The 21,400-nt window shown below is 35.9% G+C and overlaps 1 protein-coding gene across 1 annotated transcript in view; it reads left to right on the top strand.

The window, feature by feature from the left end:
- The first annotated feature begins 948 nt into the window (after positions 1-948).
- The window catches only part of BNC2 (basonuclin 2), a 249,286-nt gene continuing 228,834 nt past the window's right edge, over positions 949-21,400 (top strand). The window contains exon 1 of the mRNA XM_054397963.1: positions 949-1,146. Within this exon, the coding sequence (XP_054253938.1) occupies positions 1,051-1,146 (96 nt within the window). The 5' untranslated portion in view covers positions 949-1,050. The remainder of the gene's footprint in view (positions 1,147-21,400) is intronic.

Raw genomic sequence — 21,400 nt, 5'->3', positions numbered from 1 at the left:
AAGCACAACCCAAAATAAAGAAATACTTTTGATCTTTTGGGGGAGGGGGAAAAAGACTAGCCTTTTCATTTTCCTGCACTTTCTTGCTCATGAAGCTGCTTAAGACATATCAGTGAGCAAGAGAAGAGAGGTGTGCGAGAGATGAAATGTGCATGTGACTTTCTGGTTTTATTTCAAAAGAAGTTGGATCATGTCTTTTTTCCCCTCTTTGGTAAGAGTTTTATTTGGGATAGGAACTATCCCACTATTCTTGTCTGATTAATATTTAGAAAATTACCAGGCCAACTTTTATGTTTTACTTCTAAGTGAATATTGTTTCTGTTTAAGAATATTTGCTTGCTTGCATGCCTTTTTTAATTTCTTTTGTTATGTTTTGTTTTGTTTTGTTTCTGTGTAAGGTTTCCTAATCCTGTGTAGTAGGCAAGTGTCAGATATTGCATGCTGTACTTGACAGCATTGTTGAGGAAAAACAGAGAAAGGGAAAGGGCCACAGCCTTTTCTTTCTCCCAGATCACTCTGATCACTGTGCTACTTAGAGAGAATGTGTGTGTGTGTGTCTGTGTGTGTGTATCTGTGTATCTGTAGACTGAAGGGTTAGTGCAGGATGTCATTTGGTGCCTGACAGTGGAGCAGTGCAGTTGACTCTTTGCTCTGCTATCCAATGACATCCAGTGGCTGAGAGTTTGAAGCTGATGGTTGGGTCTCCTTAGTGCTGCATGCACACCTGACAGGCAGCTGTTAAACTGAGCAAAGGCGAGCTTGGGGAGTCGCAATCTATGCATAAATGATAGGGGTATCTCTGCTGAAGGTGCGAAAGAAGCTCTGACCCTCTCCCCTGAATCCCCCCTTCCCAAATGAAACGCACAGTGCAGCTAGCTTCTTAACTACACTACACTCCTGCTACTGGCTGCCAAGAGGCTCAAAAAATCCACCTTCACTTTTCAGTCTGAAGAGGCAGAAGTGGATGTGAGAGAAAGACACACACAGAGACACAGAGAACGAAAGAGGGCAAGAGACTTGACTTTAAGAGACTCCTGCGCTGACAACTCCATGCAGTTCGGAACAAGAACGGCAGCGACCGACTCTGGTTTCATGGGGACATGGCAGAACACTGACACTAACCTCTTATTCAGAATGTCCCAACAGGTATGTTACTTTCATTTATTTTAAAACATGGCATTCTTGTGCTTTTTTTTTCTTTTTTTTTTTCTTTCCATGTTTCATTTTTGTTTCATTCATCACTACATAGTTAGCCTCTGAACTGTCATAACTATGTCATCGGAATGTGCATGGTTACTTCATTGCTTCCCTAAGGGCTCCTTTTTAAAAAAGGAAAAAATATGAAAGCTTTAAAGTAAAAACAAAGCGTTTATTTTAAAGTTTCCAAATAGAGCTTTGCTTGTAATAAGACTGTTTTTCTTTCTTTGTTTGCTTTTGTTTTGTTCCAGTCTTTTACCCCTTCACTCTCCTCCCATCCCATAAATAAAAGTATCTGCTATCCCAGCAAAAGTCCTTTCTTTCTTCCTTGAATACATAAGCCCCCAAATCAAAGTGATACTAAATTTAGGGGGCCCCTCAGAACGGCATAATTGACTTCATGTGGCAGAACACAGTTTTATTCAGAGAGAGGGAAGGAGCGGCGAGCCGTCCTGCTGGAGCTGCTGCCAGCACGGAGCTGAGGGTCGTTAGAGGAGACAGTTTCAGTCCTCCGGTCCCTCTCCGCTCCCTCTCCGTGCTCGCTCCCTCTCTCTCTCTCTCCCCGTCTCAGCGGAGCTATGCCTTGGCGTCCTCCCCAGATCTGCTCCTTCACCGGGGGCCGTGTTTAAGGCAGCTTGGTATGCCGGTTCTGACGGGAAAGCGAAAATGTTACTGCAAGGCCAGTAATAACTGATAATTAATCACAGGAGCCAGTGTCTCTGTACCATGCACTTGGTGATACGCGCCTTGTGTATTATAGCTAATCTTGCACAATTGCTTGGCTCCTCTGAGTGAAGGCGGGGGGGTAGGGGTAGGGGGATAGGGGGGGAGGAGGGTGTCGGGGGCGGGGGAGGGGGTAACAGAGGAACGAAAGAAAAAAAACCAAACCAAAACCCCACAGAACCCCAAAACAAAACAAAACAAATATAGAGGGAGAAACTTTCAGTTTGGACGGGGCTCAAGCAGGGGAGAGAAGTTCAACCTGGAGGTTTTTAGCCGGTTTTTAGGGGACTTTTTGCTTTTCTAAAAACTGCTTTCCAGTTGTGGTCTAGTACTGACTAATGATAACTGAAAGATTGTGTTACCCAAAAGAGGAGTTAGTTAATGATTGGTATATCAACAAGAGATTTTTATTTAATGTTGGACATGAGATGTGAATTTACTTACCTGAGAGGTGTTGTACTGTAAGAAAAGAGAAGGAAAGTAATTATGTTTTTATAATTTACAGTACCAAAGCATACCTGAATATGGGCCATTAAATGGCAATTTAATTAAAAAACAAAACAAAACAAAAAACCCCTAAAACACACTCTTTAGAGCCAAGAGAAACTCTAAAACAGATAGATAACGACCAATAGCAGTTGTCTAGGGACCACAGTTTAAGCAGTGTAGCTCAGGACAGGATGAAGGCATTTGAATAAGGAATATTTTGATATATCCTGTAGAGGGACCCTGATTACTACTGATACAGTATGCTGGTATGGAATGTAATCAGCATAAGGCAAATAAGCAACTCCATTCAATTTCTTGAAAGTAAAAAAGTTCATTTCCTGGTAGAGAGGTACGTTTCAGCTGCTTGTCACTAGGAAGTGTAAACTGCTACTGCACTGCTTACAAGCCTTATCAGCTGTATGCATGTCTGTGATACATAATATATTTGGTTACATTGGTATTGAATAGCATGGAAAACAGTTATCCAAATTACTTGCCATATTCTTTTAATAAGAAGCAAGATTAAATTTCTGTGGTGGAAAAAGATTCTTTCCATTTCAGCCACAAAAGAGTTAACATAACTAGATCCAGATAAGAATCAATTGATAAATGAGGATTGAAACATATAGATAGTATTAGATTGCCTGTTTAGTATTAGACCATTTTCAACAGATATAGCTTCTGTGGTCTCTGGAATTGTTGAAAATGTTCTACATTGGCAAAGAAAGGAAACAAAACTAAAGAGGATCACAGTGTGTAAGAAGGACAAGTATTTTGAGACAACTAGTTCATTAGACCAAGCCAAACATTCATGCACATAAGCTAGAATGTTTAAGTTCTATTTTCTTTCTAAAAAAATACTTTAAATGTGCTAGTTCTTGTTTATTAACTGGACTGTGTACATTATTGAACATCTGTGGTCAATACTGTATTTGGTATGGAAGGAAAGAAGTAATGTACTAAATGACAAAATGTAGATGCTACGTCTGTGTGTATCCTTCCACTGGAGCACTCACACAGTAGCCCTGCAAAGGTGGTAATGTTAAACAGATTTATTTCTTAACTACAGACTTTTAATGTGTTCATATGCTGTGTTAATCTCGTTGTCATGTTTTGTTTGTTTGCTTAACGTGCTAAACTTTCAGTCCAAATGTTTTCATCATGCTTTTAACAGTAGGGTAAGTCATTTTGCTAAACACGTTTCTCTCATCTTTAAAGTTAATATTTTGTCTTAGTTCTCTGATTTGTTAAGGCTGTTATAACTTGCTATCTCATGCAGGCTAAGCACGAACTGTGTGCAAGTGCAGCTGCAAATTTGGTTGAAATGCCAATATCTCTTTCTAAATCACAACTAAAATGTTGAATATTGTTTCATGTTACCTGTTTAGATTAATTTGTTAGTTAATTATTTTCAATCTATAGTCTAGAAATGCAAGTATTTTAAAGATTTTTGCTGTGCTTTAAGAAAGATTGTTTTAATGAGTGCAAAATACATGGAGGTATGAGATGTACCTAACTTACTAGCAAAGTTTGGCATGGTTTGAAAGAACTGTTTAATGAAAGTTTTCCAGCTATACATAGTAATGCTAAAGACATTTCTTTTTTCAATTTCTAAGTATAATGCTGGATTTCCACATATTTTTAAGAAGCAAACAAATCCTGAGCCCCATCACTTTTCCTTGGGGTTGTAACTTAAGCAGTTTGTTTGTTTGTTTATTAGTTTTTGTAATACAAAGATTGAAGCATAGCAAGAAGTATGATTCAGAACAAAACAAAACCTTGTGATGCCTTCCCCCCTCTTATCTCTTAACTCACACTGCACTACTGTTAGCATACTAGAGGAATGAATAACTTTTCTGAGACTAAAAGGAAAACCTGATCCATTATGAAAAGAAACTGCATGTATTAGAAAAATTAGGATTGAATGTACAGGTTTGAGCTGTTAACACTAAGTATGATGCTATTTGTTTTGGGGTTATTTTCTTAGAGAATGGGAGTGCAAGAAAATGGCGTCTTCACATTCCAGAAGAAAATTTAAATTTTGGTGGGGTGAGAGGAGAAGAGGAATAATCTTCTAAATTACCTGTGAGAAGTTTATGGCATGGCCACCTGACTGCATTGTTTTGCCTATGCACCTTTTGTCCATGTAGAAGTGTGTGATTTGCTTGAAAGGGGTCATCCCATTCTGTATACAGAAGAATGTCTGATAACCTCAAAGGACATACATCTTAACTTTTAAAAAGCAGTGCTTCTTTGGGTCACTTTGATCAGTGACAGGTCGAGAATGAGCAGAAACCCTTGGCTTCACTTCCATGCTCATCTGGTTAACTCCAGGGCACCCACTGCCCACTCTAGTTCTGGCTAGGAGCTGTTAACAACAGAAAAGGTCTGGATTTGATTGATTAAAAAAGCAGGCTTTCGTGATTGTCTGCTTTCATAAATGTTTTGTGCATTTGTCAGAGTAAGAAATGTCATTTTTCTTCATCCAGTTACCTTAAGGGCTGTAATATTCTAAAATACTTTTAAGTTATTTCAGAAATGAGACTGTAAGAGAAATGGCTGTAACCCACAGTGACACAAAATGCCAGAGCCATGTACCTTTCTGTGAAGAAAGAAATATGTTTAATCAGTTTCAGATAAAAAGGTAATAGACTTTCCAAGAGCTTTTTTCAATGTGAGAGTGAAAAAGCAGTATATCAGAATTATAAATGGATCTGTGCGTCATTATATAGTAATTTAGAATTCACTCAATGATGTAACAGAATTAACAACATAATTTCATTGTGTAACTGTGTCTTATTAAAGAACAACTGTCTGACAGTCTCTTACAGTTGCTTTATTTAACTTCATGCAAATATTATTAGTAGTGACATTTCTCTATTGTACATTAGATTCTCTCATTAGCATGATGTGTTAGTTATCACCAGAGAGATCACTTCTAGATAGGTGAGCGGGAAGCCAAGAAAACTAAAAATTAAATCAATGATGTATATTAATATAGACACGTCTGTTCGTGAGAGATATGGTACAGTAAATTCAGCTTTTTTTTCCCGTTGCATAAATGTGTGCTTATTCCAAGGAAAATAAAATAATATTTACAATACATGGAATATACATTAATATTTCTAAAATATTAAATGTATACAACGTGCACTGCCTATTTTGAGCAGTACTTACATTCTTCAATCTGTTAGTTCCGAGCATTGATGTAGGCATAGTCACATAAACTGTTTATTGAACCAGTATTTAAAAATATGAGTGCAGTGCAATGTCTAATGGATTGAAGGTGAAAGCTTTTTAAGTTGCTGGTCATAGAGGTTGTAGGCAATTTTAACATTTCTTAAGTAATTAGCTGTTTTACTGTAGCATATGACTATTCTTTTAATACAGGTGTACATGCAAAAAGAGTTCAAACTTAATTCAACAACAAACTATATACATTGATTTATTATGAATATTGTGAGAGGAAGATGAACATTGGTAAACTCCATTTTCTATTTCACGGTACTTAACAATCACCTTTGTCAGTAAGTGTCAGCAAACATCATAATTTTATTTTATTCTGTCTATCTATCTATCTATCTATCTATCTATCTATCTATCTATCTATCTATCTATCTATCTATCTATCTAATCAGTCACACCATTTTAAAGATTAGCTGACCCCAGATGATTTTTTTGTTGTTGTTCATGAATAAGTTCACATACTAGTATGAATCCAGAAGCTTTCCCAGATTACATTGTATTCTTTCAGACACTTGCTTTAATTTTGTTAAATATTTTGGTAAAGCACGATTTAGACCTGTAATGATTCTTGTCCTCCTATCAAATTAAAAATATTTGCATCAAGAATTTTGTGCTATTTCTGATGTGCCTCGGAGTAGAGGCATTCAAAAATAACATACAGGACAAAAGCACAGGATGGTTTTTATGGCATATGACACTAGACATACAAGTGCATGCAGTGATAGATACATGACTATATGCATGATGCATGTATGATTAAAGATAAAAAACTCCTATCAGTAGCTTCTCTTACTGTGTGCTCAGCATTTCCAGAACTAAAAGACGGCAAATGTTTCCCGTTCCTCTCTCTATGTAGTGTTCTTTCACATATATATATGTACAATGCTTGCGCATATTTGTGTCATCATATAGTTTAGATGATGATGTGCTAAAAACACTGTCAGATCTTTACTTAACTTTGAGATATGCATGCACAGAACTGTAAAATCTGCATGAAGCATTGAACCATATGTTAAAGCACATGCTTAAATATATTGTGCAAGCATTAGTGTTTAACATTTTAAAATGTATGGATTTTCTATTTTCTGTTTTTCTGTTTTGTATTTTAGTAGTTATTTATTCATGTATAGTTTATGAAGATTTTATTAATGTCATGGCAGAACAGATATGGTATATAACAGCAGCAGAGTCTCCTGCTCAGGGTTAAGAGTCAAGGCAGATCTTCCCTAACTAATTAGATGCTGAGTAAGGCATCTTACTGAAGTTGGGGCAAAAGTGAATGGGTCACAGCTGAGGCAGGATTGCAAGGACTGTAGTGATAGTGAAAGCACTCGCATTTGCCAGGTCGTTGTGACATTGTTCTGATCGCAAAGGAACACTCTGTTCACTGATACAGAACTGCGGTCATAAAGTACAATCAGAAACAAAAGCTTTAAAGAGCTTTTACTTTTTATTAGAAATGCTTAAAACATATGCTTTCTTTCCTTGGTTATTTTTCTCCAAGAGTACTGCTTGTGCTTTTGTAAAAGGATTTGCCTTGTAGACTAACGGTGCTTTGCAGTTTAGAAGATCTTCCAAACTTGGGGCTCCTAGTATACCCAGGAGGTGATGAATCATACTGGCTCAAGGAAGACAAGGCTGAAACAGAGAAGAGGGGAAAAGGGAGAATGCCGTTGTTGCTGTCTCTTAATCTTTTAGTTCAGAAAGATAATCACTAATGCAGCTTTTACTATAGCTGAGAGAGCGTAATGTCAGCATTTCAGCATCTAGATAAACTGTAATTAAAGGATTTATTTTTTACACAATCTCCCTGTAGAAAGGAGTAAACTTAAAAAAACTGTTTTATTAAAAGAAAGTCTGTGTGTTTATGTAAATTTTTTTTCAATGAGGCAAAATACATTCTTTAGCTTAACATCAGTCTGTTTAACAAATGTGCGTAATGGACAGGCATCTGTTGCTTTGCTACTGCTCTTACATTATAGTAATGACCTAATGCCTCCTTTCCCTTGCTGAAATATTTGACTACTGTTTTCTAAATTATTTCCCTTCACTGAAACAGCAAACAGTGCCACTTCTATGGCTGTGTCACATAACATTTTGTCATAGGAGGCCATGTCCTTGGTGGGGTGGGGGTAGAGGGTGAATGGGGGGAGCATCTTAGAATTGCTTTGATCAGTGTGAACTTGCCAACAATGTACCATTGATGCTATTCTAACTCTCTTGGGAAGACATTGCATCCCCATCCTCTACCAGTGATGCGTATCTGTGCACTTGTGCAAAGGAAAGGAGAGAGTGTCATCTGCCACTTACAGAGCATAGGGATTCAGAAGAGAAAATGACATGATTACAATCCTGCCACTCCTTCTTGTGCACAACAAAGAAGTCAGCAAGCCTTTATTATAAAGTGAATAATAAGTGATACTTTGAGAAGCTTTATGTAAAGTGAAAAAAAATATGCTGGGATTGTCATTAAAGCTGAAACATACTGTCACTGATAGGTAAACTTTGATGTTTGAAATGATGCTTATTTGAAAATGGACCACAACATAATGTGTCAGCATAGGTCAGTGCTTCAGACTGTCTGTTTGTGCATTTTGGAATATGCCTCCTGTAGAAGAGATTGAGCAGCATGATAATTGTCTCTGGATTTTTGGCTTGGTTTGAGGGTTTTGTGTGTGTGTGTATGATACCTAGTGCAAGCAGTACACTAGAGCTTTAATTACTTTTCTTTTTCTAAATAATTTTTAACAACTAAGGGAAGAGTGAGACACACCTGGTGAACACAGTCCTTGGTAGGTTTTTGAACTTTATTTAACCAGAATGCTGGGGAGGAGATAGATTACTAGATTTTCTGCATATGTATCTTCTCCACATATTCCATAATGTGTTTCTTAAATATTGGTAACTTTAAAATGCAATACTTCTGTCTTTGAACAGTTTGAATGAAATGTCACACAATGTAGTTCTTTTCAGATGAACAATTCAACATTGATGTAGTAGTGAGAGGAAAATAGAATATAAAGGATCATATCCTCACTGTGATCTGAGCATGTGTTTTCCATTCATGTCATTGGAGGCCCTGTCATGCATCAAGGACAGCATATAGTATAGGTACAGAATTACAGATAGTGGTGTATTAGCCCTCAGAGTGAGCTGTAACTAGAAGCTCAGTTCTGTAAATGTGTAATTTTTATGAACCTAAATGTGCAGGTGTTTTGAAAAACAAGATTTTACAGTGCTTTAAAAGTTTCTTTTGTGTATTTTAATATTCTCTGATATGTAGATCCTAAAGAGATGTACATAATTAAAAAAAAAAAAGAAGAAAAGAAAGGCATTTAAGCATTGCACTTTCTTAAAAAAAATATAAACCTAGCTTTCTGGTTTATCACAATCCAGAAATTAACCCAGCCTCACTGTTAAAGTTTGTGGTCAGATCTGAATTTTTAGATATTATGGGCATGTGTGTGATTTTATATATAAGTTACTGAAAACTCAATTTTTCATAGTTTACCCTTAAAGTGAGTTCAAAGTTATGGTTGCTTCCAGTTTGTCTATGAGGTTTTTAATTTTTTGAACCAGAAATCTCAAAATGAGATTTGGGCAGTGTAACCCAACATGAAATCAAATAGAGGAAAAATGTTTGCAAGACTCCTTGCTAATTGGAATGGCCAACTTTTCCATAAGAAAAGTATCAGCACAGTGGGATAAAAGGTAATTTAAGGAACATAGTAGCATTTGAAAGGAATTCTTGTTGACACAAAGATTTGGCTTCCCAAAGTGTTCTGTCTTTGGGTTTTGTTTTATTGTTTTTTTTTTAATGTTTTGTTCCATTTGTGTTGGTTTTTGTTTTGGTTTGGTTTTTTTTCATTAAGGAAAAGAAACCAACACACCAAACAAACCTGAAGATGTTATTGTCAGATCCTTTTATGCAGACTGATTTCTTTTTAGCATATTCATTGCCCTTTGCTTGCACAGAGCACAAGACCTTGTGTACTGTACTACAGTTTTATTGCCCCTTTCAGAAGGATGTCTTGTGAGATGTTACGGCTCCTGCGGAAGTGCAACGGCAAAATGGCATTTTATGATAGATCATTATTGATACCCTTTATTTATTTATGCCTTTCCTCATTTTTCTTTCCCTGCAGTTCTCTGTATATCTGAACATGTATTAAAAGAAAAGGTCTGTGTTTTAATTATTCAATTATTACCGTCTTGATTATAAGGGACTGTAGGAAGAGACGAAAGGCAGAGAGAAGCGTCCCTTCCAAGGATGGCTGAATGTAGGTGCTGACATACAGAGTTCAGGTTTTTTGTATTTCATTGTGCCTGTATGCAAGAACATGATAAAAATGTGTGATGCCCTGGCTTATCACATGGAAGGTGCTGAAAAGCTTTTCAGTTTGATCTCTGCTTTTTACAGTTTCTTATCCAAGGCATATTGGATATTTTAAAGGCCCCCCCCCCCAGTGTATTTGCATTCCTATATTTTGCGTATAAACTTTGTGTTTATTTGGTAAAATAAAAACCGAGAAAAATGGGAAAATTAAACTCACAGAATGCTTGAATGGTTTTTTTTTCTACACAGACTCAACAAACAAAAAATAATCAGTTTGGACTTCAGTGAGTTGTTTAAAAAGATTAAAACCACAAACCTGCATACTATATCAGACTTAGTTCTTAAATAAGAATATGCCTTTTTTTTTCTTTAATTGTAGGAATTCTCTAAAACTTAAATTTTATGGAAATCTGTAAAATGGGCTTCATAGAAAGAACAGTCTCCTCAGGAGTGGTAGAAACTATATTTCTGAGGAGTGGATGTTGGGCTTTTCACATTTCTTATTGTAACTTTTAGTGGCTGTTCGTTCCCTGGACAGTTAACTCTTAAAATACATAAATTTGATAAGAACATCTGAAATAGATGTCTTGGGGGGGAGGGAGGTACAAGATAATGAAGAGTATGCAAGGAAAAAAAATAATTGCTTCCAGCTGGCTTTATATAATAAAACTACTATTAAAATGAGGAGTTCCATTAGCAAGGTTTTAATTATATATTTTCTTACATTTCTAAATACACAGTCCTTCGAAAAATAACACTTAAATGAGTTAAGTGTGACAGCCCTTGCTCCAGCCAGGGAAAAATATAAAGAAGAACCAACTCGTGTACCCTGCCTTAATGCCCCACAGCAGTTGACATTGCTGGAATGCCTCCTGCAGCTGGTGGCATATGACTGTCATTTGCAGGCAGGATATACGGAGAATTTACACAATGGAGGCATTCATGAAAGTGTTCCTCATCTGGGACTCCTGCAAGCTCTCATTTTATTGACCCTGTCAGAATTTAACTGGTAGGCTGTCAAATTATGTGTTGCTTTATCTAATATTAGTTTTTCTTTTAAATTAGAATTCGCAAAAGAAGGGATTGTGAAAAGCAGGTACGAAAAGCAAAAACAACTTCTGGCTTACAGCTTCTGAACTAGGAAAAACATAACAGCTGCATAAAAACTTTGTCAATTGTAAGAATTCCATTTTCAGTTCAAGATTAAATAATGTGTGGGTTTTTATGGAGCCTTTTCAGGGTTTGGGGTGGGGGGGTTTTAGCATTCAAGGCCTTAAACAATAATCCATTTTCTAAGTTACCATGTCCCTCAAGTGTAACTTGAACATCGGTGTACAAACAGCTTTATGAAACAGCTCACTCTTTAACTGCCAGTGTCCTTAAAGATAGCAGGAAAAGCACTCTGTAAACAAGCTTCTCCAAAAAGAAAAAAAAAAAAAAAAGCTTTTTTTCTTTGATGCATCTTTATGCAGAATGCCATAAAACCCCACCAATACTTAGTGGTTTTTATAATGTTCTGCAAACAATGTAATAATCTGAGAGGTGATTGATGATTATAAATATGTTCATTATATCACATATTGGCTTTGTTAATTGAATGGTGTTGAGGCATGACCTCTCCAAAGACACAGCCATAATTTGCATAAAAAAATAAAATATATGCACAGCTTCATTGATATCTGGGAGAGAACTGGTTACAGCAGCAGACAACACACCAAAACATTGACTTCAGGCAGATGGAGTATACTGCACAGAAAGTATCTTATGCAGTGAGTTTCTAATTTTAGTAGATCCTCCTATCCACTAGTCCATTGTTAATGCAATGCTAAAGTTCAGTTCAGGGCAGGGGGAAGAGAGGGAGGGAATGAGAGAGAATGATTAGATTGTTACAGAAAAATAAATTTTAAGCAAGAGGCTGTCAATCACTTAATTTCTGCTAGGAAATAAACCTCAATTCACCATATATGTTTTTGTTCATGTATAGAAATAAGTTTTGGCATCTGCCTGTCTGACGTGGGATCTCATTATCTTAGATTTTTATTTATTACAATTATCACTGTTCTATTTTTTTAATGTTGGATTTCTATTAGATTAGTAATAGCTGAATAGTAAACAGTGTTCTACATTAAGAAATATGGTTTACTATGGTTGTCTTGTGATATGTAGCATTTCCAGTTTCTTCACACTTTGCTTCTCTCTCTCCTAGAATAAAAAAAACAATTTTAAACACAAAAGACAGAGTGATCTACACAGAAAATTTTTGCACTATTTTGTAAGACCTCCTGAAATATTGCTCCAGAGTCTACTGAGAAGTTGATTTTTCTCTGTAGAGTTAAATAAGAAAGACAACTGAATCATTCTTAGTTCACTTGGAAACGTGTATTGTTTTTTTACATTTAAGTATAGCATTTTGAAAACATTGCCTTTTGTTACTTTTTCTTGATTGGTTGCATTAACTGTAATATTGCATTAGTATTTAGCAACTGAAAGATTAGTTATTTGCAAGCACTTGACAAATGTAGAATCTCTATCATGAAAAGTGAATTTCCGTTCCAAGGAAAATGATATTTTGCTGGTTTTGGCTTAGCACTTATTGTAATATGGCATTTTTGTTTTGTTTTGTTTTCCTTAAAATTGAGAAAAAAAAATTGAAGTAGATTCATATTAGTGTATTTTCATCTTAATAGGGGTAGTTTCATTAGTAGTTTCTGAGTCTGATTTTCTATAGAAAGAAGTAAAAGCTTAGGTTTAGAACACAATGAAAAACATGGAATATGTTCAGGGAACAATAAAAATGAGTAACAAATTGTTTGCATCATCAGATGCAATTTATTTAAAATAATTTCTATCTATTTTTGTCCATTGTGAAAGCTTGTTCAAGGCAGTCAGCCTGTCAATACACTATTTCAGGACAAAAACAAGGTATCTTGGACTCTCCTGATAACACAAAACCTTGCTGTGGAAAAACAATACAACACTAAAAAAATTGAATTTTAAGTACCTAATCTTGCTCTCACTGAAAGCAATAAAAATGTAGTCTATAACTGGTCTGAGGACTTTTCTTATAGTCCTTTACTCAGGAAGAGGTAATTCATGTTTTGTTTTTTCCAGGTGAGGCATATCTAAAGTATATGCTAGTTGAAGAAACAACTGTAGAATTAAATTTTGTACTCTAGTTTCAAATGGTTTGTAGAAATATGGCCCTAATGGTTCTTCAAAATTTGAATTACAGATTTAAGGGAAACCTGGTGGTATATGCTAGCTGTTAGTTTTATTTGTTTTGCTGGTTTTTATTTAATTTTAAATCCTCCGATAACTCAATGCTGAGCATTTTTTTTATGTTTAAATGCAGTTCTGTTCTTGCATAAAAATTCGTATTTCATTAATCTATATCTTAACAAAGTTGTTCAGAAGACATGGAAAGAAATAGCATAGACAGCAATGCTGAAAAAGTAAAAAAAAAAAAAAATCACCACTCCTCAAAACAAAACTAATTACACTTTAAACATCTACTTGATATTGATGTATCTTTCACATGAAAGTTGACTAGACATGAAACGATGTCTTTCTCCATGTTCTTATTTTGCTTTTTGCTAATGTTAGGAAGCTAAAAGCGAGATGTGAAAATGTTAAATTCAATACATATGCAATTTTATAATTATGAAGCTGAAATTTGGGGTTCTCCAAGCACACCTATATAAATGATGTTTTTTCTGTGATTTTTCAGTTTGCCTTTTTAAAGGCCTTTTAAAACGATCCACATTGAAATAAAACTTTTTGAACATGTGAAGTAATTGACATGCATAAATAAAATGCATAAAGTAAACTATAGACAGAAACCTGATTTTAAATTACTTCCCCCCCCTTGCCAGGCCTATCCCTTCTATGCCACATCCTCATCCCTTTGAAAATTCTGCAGTGGTCAGGTGTGGCATTTTGATTCTATGCACTGACTTGCATATGGATGTTTATACACCCACAAACTGTAGAAAGAAAACTGACTAAATGTGGCTTCAGGGAAAAGAAAGGAGTGGTGGGCACAGATACCAGCTGGAGCTTGATGCATGTGTTCTCTTCTGTGGCACCGTTTTGTTGTTGATGTGGGAATGTAGCTAAACGGTGGCTACAGATGCTCCACTAAATAAGGATCCCCATAAATTCCAGCTGTGAACTTGTGATTCATCCTTCCCTGCACAAAAGATATGTTTCCATATGTCCCATTATGTTTCATATTTGATTTTTATCACACACTGAGTGCCAGTCTGAATCTCGTCTACATGCTTTTTATGAATCCTTTAACCCTTTCTCTCTTCCTCCTTTGAACTGGAGTCATGCACCACCAGCCTCCATGTGAAAGATCTACATTGCAACAGTACAGCATCCTTGTAAATAATTTTTTAATGAATCAATTACATGAATAATATATCTAGGTAACCACTGTAACTCATAGTCTGGACCTATCTATAGAAAATCATAGCAGTCCATTTGAAAATTATCTCTTGAAGCTATCTCTGTAGTCATTAAAAAGATTTATCTGAGTTCTAAATTTCATCTTTAAAATTACTTATATCTTACTTTGCCTGCTCTAAATTTTTTGGTTTGATTTTTATCTGTAATCATTTCAGGTATCTACTGTAGCTTCTCTTTATACTTTTAAGTATGTAATTGATAGGGAGTCTTACTTCAAATTATGAATAATATTCATTGTTAAACCATTTATTCTCTCTGAGAGTCAATGAAAAGAACCGCAGTACTGTCACTAGTTCCATGGTATCAAATAAAATGCATTCAGTAAATATTCTTATTACAATCTTTATATATTGCTCTTTTCCATTATATGCTCTAATTTGGAATCCAGGTTTTTTTTTTTTTTTTTTTTTTTTTCCCCCCCATCTACCATAATGAAGATACGGAAATTAGCATCTAGAAAAATAAGTGTTTGTGGCCCCAGGAGTATGGAGAACCTGCAGTTTAAAATACTAAAAAACAAAGTAAGGATTTAAAAAAAGGTAGCTGAATTGCAATGTAGGCTTTTGAGTTGGATTATTGTAATAGAGTTAGGAAAAACATGATCCCTGCATTCTAAATTAGAGTGAAATATGCTGGTCAGCTCTCTAAGAAACATATCGCTGCTTGAGCTTTGCAGTAAGTTTTCATATGATAGTCATTGACTACTACTCAGAACATGAGGCAGAAGTCAGCTCTGTCATGTTAGACACTGTAGTTTAGAGGGTATATGTCTTCATGGAGGTAAAACCTCAAAGATTACTGTAAATATTAAAATAATGGTGAAAGTAGTAAATTTGAGCATTGTTTTTTTTTTCCTGGTTATTGAAGCCAATGCTTATAGCCCCAGCACAAATTTTAAATGGTGAATCAGGAACTAGACTGAATGCTTGCAGTTTTCAGAAATGAAGTTACTGTGTACTTGTTGCGGCAGTGTTGTGACGTCTGTAGTAGTAATTTACAGTATACTCGTCTGCGTAGGTAGTTGTAGTTTTGTTGACTGAAGAAAAGTGCTATGAGAATAAAATTTCTGAAACAGTGTATAAAAGCAAATACTGGTGTCTGTTATGAAAAGGTATGTGTGCAAAATTTGATGTACATTCCTGTGCTTTGTCTATTGCGTTGCGAGGAAAAATAAAGCTGCTCATAACTGAAATTCTCCAGGCAAGTCAGATATTCATTATACTCACATTTTCCAACAGAATGGATAGTTAATTAGTTTATATTTTAAAATGAAGGTCACTGTGTTATAGATTTCTGTGGGAACAAAAAGAAAGACTATCTAGTTAAAACAATGAGTAAGTGAGGCCTGTTCTCAGTAGTGCCTGAGGTACAGTTGAGTTGAACCACTGGTCACCGTCAAATTCCAATCAAAATTCAGATAAGTTTAGCATAAACATAATAAGGTGTTGGTGTGTTTCCAGAATTGTAAAGAAGACTTTAACTGGAAAAGAGGCTAGAGATTAACAGTTTGTTTTATGGCTAGTTCAGGTATTTCAAATCAAGTGACTGGTGCTGCTTGTAACGAAGCATCTGCAAAGTGTGATGTTGGTATTCTATGTTCAAGAAGTTCAGTGTCAACACAGCTGTGACTTACCACTTTTAGCAACCTTTCAACTGGGAAACGATAAAGTATCTTTAATTTGAACATGAGGTTGGGGGAGAGTACTGAGAAGAGAGTATAATTTCAGATGCTATTAATTTTCACAAAATAACATTTATGTGCTTTGTCTTGCCAGATAGTCTACAATGCTTTTCCTCATTTCACGTGCCAGGTTGTTTTTATATTATCATTTCCTTCTCTGCTGTGTTTATCTTTTCTGAAAATGGTGAATGTAAGCTATTACAAACTGAGTGGGTGGCACACATTTGCACAGTAACTTTTAAAACACAGAGCAAACATTTTATTTGGATTTTGAAAACCACTGAGAGAACTTAATGCAGCTGCTCTCATGGCATCAAAGTGAAACATGTAAAAATCTCACTTTCTATTCTAAATAACCCTAGGGCTGTTGAGTCAGATATTTCCGGGTTGACGTGTTTTGCACAGAAGTGACAGTGGTATTGAGTATATATAGTAAATCTTAATGTTCCACTGAATCTCTTCACTCTTTTATGAGCTTTGCAAGGCACTCATCCTTTACAAAATGTCAAGTTAAAACATGTCACTTTGCTATAGCTGAAATTACTTACTTGTTTTTAATCAAAAAGCAACTCTTAATGGGCTGTTTTACTGTAGGCAGTAAGGAAAGGAGCTTTCCAGTTTAGTAGCAAGTAGTTCTTCTGACCCATTATTTTCTGTCATTTCTACTTCTCATCCAGCAATGTGAAGGGAGTTGCATGATTAAACTCTGAGGATGCTGAATCAGGATACTGGTGCTGCATATCCTACATCATGTAGAATTAAAGTTTTTAGGGAAAGCTAAGCTGTTTTTAATGCATATCTTTTGGTTCCTTTAGACAGTAGTCCTGTGTTTCATAGGAACTTTGCTGTGTCCCTGATCTCTTTCAACAGCAGAGGTGGTCTCGCTGATAATAAAGGTAATTAATGGTATAGTGCTTCTTGGATTTTAGTTTTCCAAAACCCAGGATGAATTTAAGATAAGAAATGCCCTTGTATCCAATATAATCGTTGGATCTTATCCAGTGCAGTTGAAGGCTTTCTTAACTAGTGGCACACCAGCTAAAGATGTTCAGTGAATCCACATTATAGTTTTTTAAGACCAAAATGCCTCTTCAGTTTCTAGGCCAGTTAATAATCTTTCTCTTAACTATGCTGTACATATTGCAGATGGTGCTTGACAGACTAGTTAGTGTCTGAGAGGTCACCACAACACTGTTAGCTAAATCACTGTGCCCTTTGTTTCTTCAGGATGCTTCTGCTACAGTACTTCAAAAAACAAAAACAAACAAACAAAGGAATAAAGTTTGGGTTACATTTTAAAAGGTAAATCTTAGCCACTTCTTTACTCACCAAAAAGTGCTTCAAATGTGGTTGGTTGTTGTCAATGGAGTGCTCTGGAGTTTCGTGTTTGCTGATCCTGGCATGACCAGTGGTCTCATTCAGTTCGATGTGGGTTTTGAATGAAGATCTAACAGCAAAGGTGACTGATATTTTAATTTTTCATTATAGGTGCCTTCTGAAGTTTGTATTATGTTTTGAGGGCTTATTTCAACATATGAGAAACAAGAATGTTTAAAGTCTTCCAGGAGTTCTTGGGGCCAAAGCCATATGTGTGCCTTCATGACACTTGAAAACACTGAAGTAACTAAAGCATGTTTTCAAAGCGAATAGGAAGAAGCAAGTCTTTAAATTCTGGTTTTGCTTTATTGAAATATTTACAACCATAGCCACAGAAAGGGGCACCCCTTTGTCGTAGTTGCAGAAACATACAGTGAAAAATCTCCTTTCTGTTTGGTAATCTATGTTTATCAATACATTTTAAGGCAAAAATGTCGTTCTTTTGTCTCTCGTGTTACCCAACAATCTGCACTTCTCTATTATATTATTGAAGTAACGTGACTTTGGAAGGCCAGGCTCAGATTTGGAGAGATAACTTGCGCATTGCAATGCTACTTGTTTTTGCTGTGAGACAAGGACTCTTGCTGAGGCAAGTTCAGCTGTGCTGCTAATGTAACTCTTACAATTTTTTTGCTTAAACTGATTTTGCAGTGCCAGACTCTTAAAAAGTTCATTCACAATATGTAACATGTTGCCTTTTCTGTTATATTGTACAAGTGAAACTATACGGTCACATAGAGTTGTCTACTGGAAATTATTTTGTAGCAATTTGTTCATTTTCAATAATAAATGTTCAGGTATGTATGTACTTTTTTCCCTCCCAGATTAATTTAGCTATTTTGAATATCCTGCTTCTTTAGTCTCTCTTATTCCTGATTTACCATCTTTATTATCAGCTGAAACTCCAGCTATTTACATCACTTTAATTTGTTTTAGTTCTATGTTAGCAATCTAAATTTTGTTCTCTTATTGTCCAGCAAACACTTTAAAAAGAATTGAACTCCTTATGGAATTTCCATTGGTGTTCAAATAGTTAAAGCATTATAAGAATTTAACATTTTATTTTAAAGTGAGCAGTGCCATGGTGGGTGGAAGAAATCTCCTGTACAGTAAAAATAAATTAAATGCAATGGTTGTCATTTCCAGACAGGACAGACAAACACACTTTTTTGTACATAATCTTTGTCAGACAGGGAAGCACGCTGTAGAAGATAATTTTGTATTTATATGAAATACACACAAAGAAAATTTGCAAATCCCACTAGTTAGTAACTCTTTAAATATTTTTTAGTTACTTTTCCATTGCAGAAAATTTTCTTTTTTATAAGATTGCTACAAGTTAATAAAGGGATAGGAAAAATGCTAGAAGTTAATTCACAAACACCCAAAGTCAGCTAATTTCTTTTATCTTTGTACTGCTGCATCTATTTCACCTCTCCCATTACTTTTAAATTGCAAGGTTCCAGGAATATCAAGAAATATTTCATATTACAAAAAAATCCAGTCTTCACAGAACTATTTGAACTGGCATTTCTTAGTGTCCTTGTCCCCATCCCCCGCCGCACAGCTGTCACTAACAGAGGAAAAGGACTGGGGGGAGGGAAGGAGGGAGCCCTGCTAAAATCGTGTCACGTAGCACTAATTCATCTGCTCTCATTAGAGTGAGCGAGGGACAGCAGTGATGGCCAAGAGCTGCACTCCACACATGACACACGAACAGTTTGGGGAATAGAAAATTGCTTTCTCAGGAAGCCCAGCCAATTAAGGACTTGACCATATTGAATGTCAAGTGTTAATTTAGGTTTTTCTTCATTTTCCCAGTAGTAATGCGGGTCTTGTGATGAGCAAATACATGTCAAGTAAAAGTTGATTGCATGAAGGACCTGGGTATTATATGTCACTGACAAGTCACAAATGTACTCGAGTCTTTTAACCCCTTAGGTGAGTCCAGGAAGGGGAGGGGTGGAGGTGGGGGCAGAGGGGGAGGGGTGTAACAGAGGGGGATTAAATGTACTATAATGATATGACTAGATAGCTTGTATTAGGGAGAAGTCTGGGTGGGACAAGGAGGAATAGAAATTTGTGTGAGAAACTAGGATGCTGGCTTTCTGCAATCAGTGTACATATGTGTTACCTTTCTGGGTTACAATTAATAAACAGACCTAAAGGCCCCCTCAGGATTCTTCAGGGTTTTAAACAAGCCTATGAAGCATGCATGTTACATCCTTCATAAGATTTCATGAAAAGAGAATAAGAGGTGCACAGTGGCAGAAATATGAAATGCTCTTAAGGGGTGACTTGTTTGGAAAAAAAAATAATTTCACATTCTTTATGGAAAAGAAAATACACATTTCCAAGCTCTTTGTTTAAAAAAAAAAAAAAAAAAAAAAAAAAAAAAGAGAAAGTCCCCATGTAAAAGCATGAAATTATTAAACACTTTCCTGTCAAACGCAGATTTATTTTCCAGCTTTTGTGTTTCTCCAGGTTAATTTCACAGCCATCAGAAATCCCCCAAAAGGCCACCTACCCTCATCTTATGTTGTACCTGACTGTACTAAGGAAGCAGTGGATGGCAGGAGCAGTAGTAGTGAAGTCTCAGTGAAGTAGCATTTACTTTTACTGGATGTGGATACTTACCTATCATCTATAGCATCTAATTTCCATTCATCAGCATATTATTTACATATCAATGTTCTGAAAATAAGAGAGTATCTGTTTCTATTGCAATTGTATAGTTGACAAAAAAAAAAAATTTCCTGCACCAGTGTAGTCCTGTAGTCCTGCATTGTGTAGTACAAACCACCATAAAATAAAAGTGGCAATTACACAAGCACCTAGAAAGTTATTCACACCTTTTTAATTTAATCTAAAATGGTACAACCCACTTTTGCTTTACAGGATTTTTAGAAATTATTTAATGTCCCTAAAATTCCTTTTGTTAATATCTAACCCGCAGATGGATCACTGCTTGAAGCTGGTCAGTAACCACTGTCTCTTTATGTTAAATATTACTGAGTGGATCCTAATTAGGACACTCTACCTATTGCTCCTTGGCATTTTGCTTCTCTGCATTTTGATGAAGATATTTAGGTCCCACTGTCCGTGCTGTATATGTTCAGTAGACACAAACCAGACTTCATTGTCGTACAGGTAACCTGACACTGTAAATGAATGCAAAGTTAACCAACAAGGGCTATATTGTGAAACAGACATTTTCCAAACAAAAGCAATTTAGCTTTGATTAGCATTTTTTCTGGACTGACATTAGATTCTCTATGCATATGATAAGTATTTATTTATATATGATTAAAGCAAGCACTGTTTTTTTAAGAAAGTTTCAAGAATCTGACCCTAAGACAGTCAGTAATTCTTTTCTTGCTACAGTTCCACTTCAAGTTTGTGTGGAAACTCCTTATACATGCAAGCCATCTCAAAATAAACCCAACTTACTTCTCCTTCCCCAGCCTCCTCTCCTTTGTGTTTCAATAAGTAGTGTCTGTAGATCTCAGCTGGCATTTAGAATGGCATTTTAATTATAGACACTTCTCTCCTGCTAGGGTGTGCAGAGGGATTTTACTAAGTTACCTGAAACTAAATTCTGGTGAAGGCATCTTGGGTTGCTGATTCAAGATTTTGCTGCTCTGTGGTGTCAGTTTTGACGAATGGTACCCAATGCAATCAGCCACAACTAAGGCAGGGCCATCGTTTGCCCAAAGGATCCAAAGTTGTTGTTTTGTTTTGTTTTTGGTTTGTTGTTTTTTCTTTAGTTTTTTTTTTTTTTTTTGAAGGGGGGGACCACAACAACCAGCCCTTCACCCAACAACCAAATAGGGCATGCTGTTTCTGAATCGCTGTTTCTCAGTGCTTTAGCAGAAGATGCC

This window comes from Indicator indicator, chromosome Z, assembly GCF_027791375.1.
Source record: "Indicator indicator isolate 239-I01 chromosome Z, UM_Iind_1.1, whole genome shotgun sequence".
Classification (NCBI taxonomy): domain Eukaryota; kingdom Metazoa; phylum Chordata; class Aves; order Piciformes; family Indicatoridae; genus Indicator; species Indicator indicator.
Note: the sequence above shows the minus strand (reverse complement) of the source record. Positions and strands in the feature narration are given on the sequence as shown.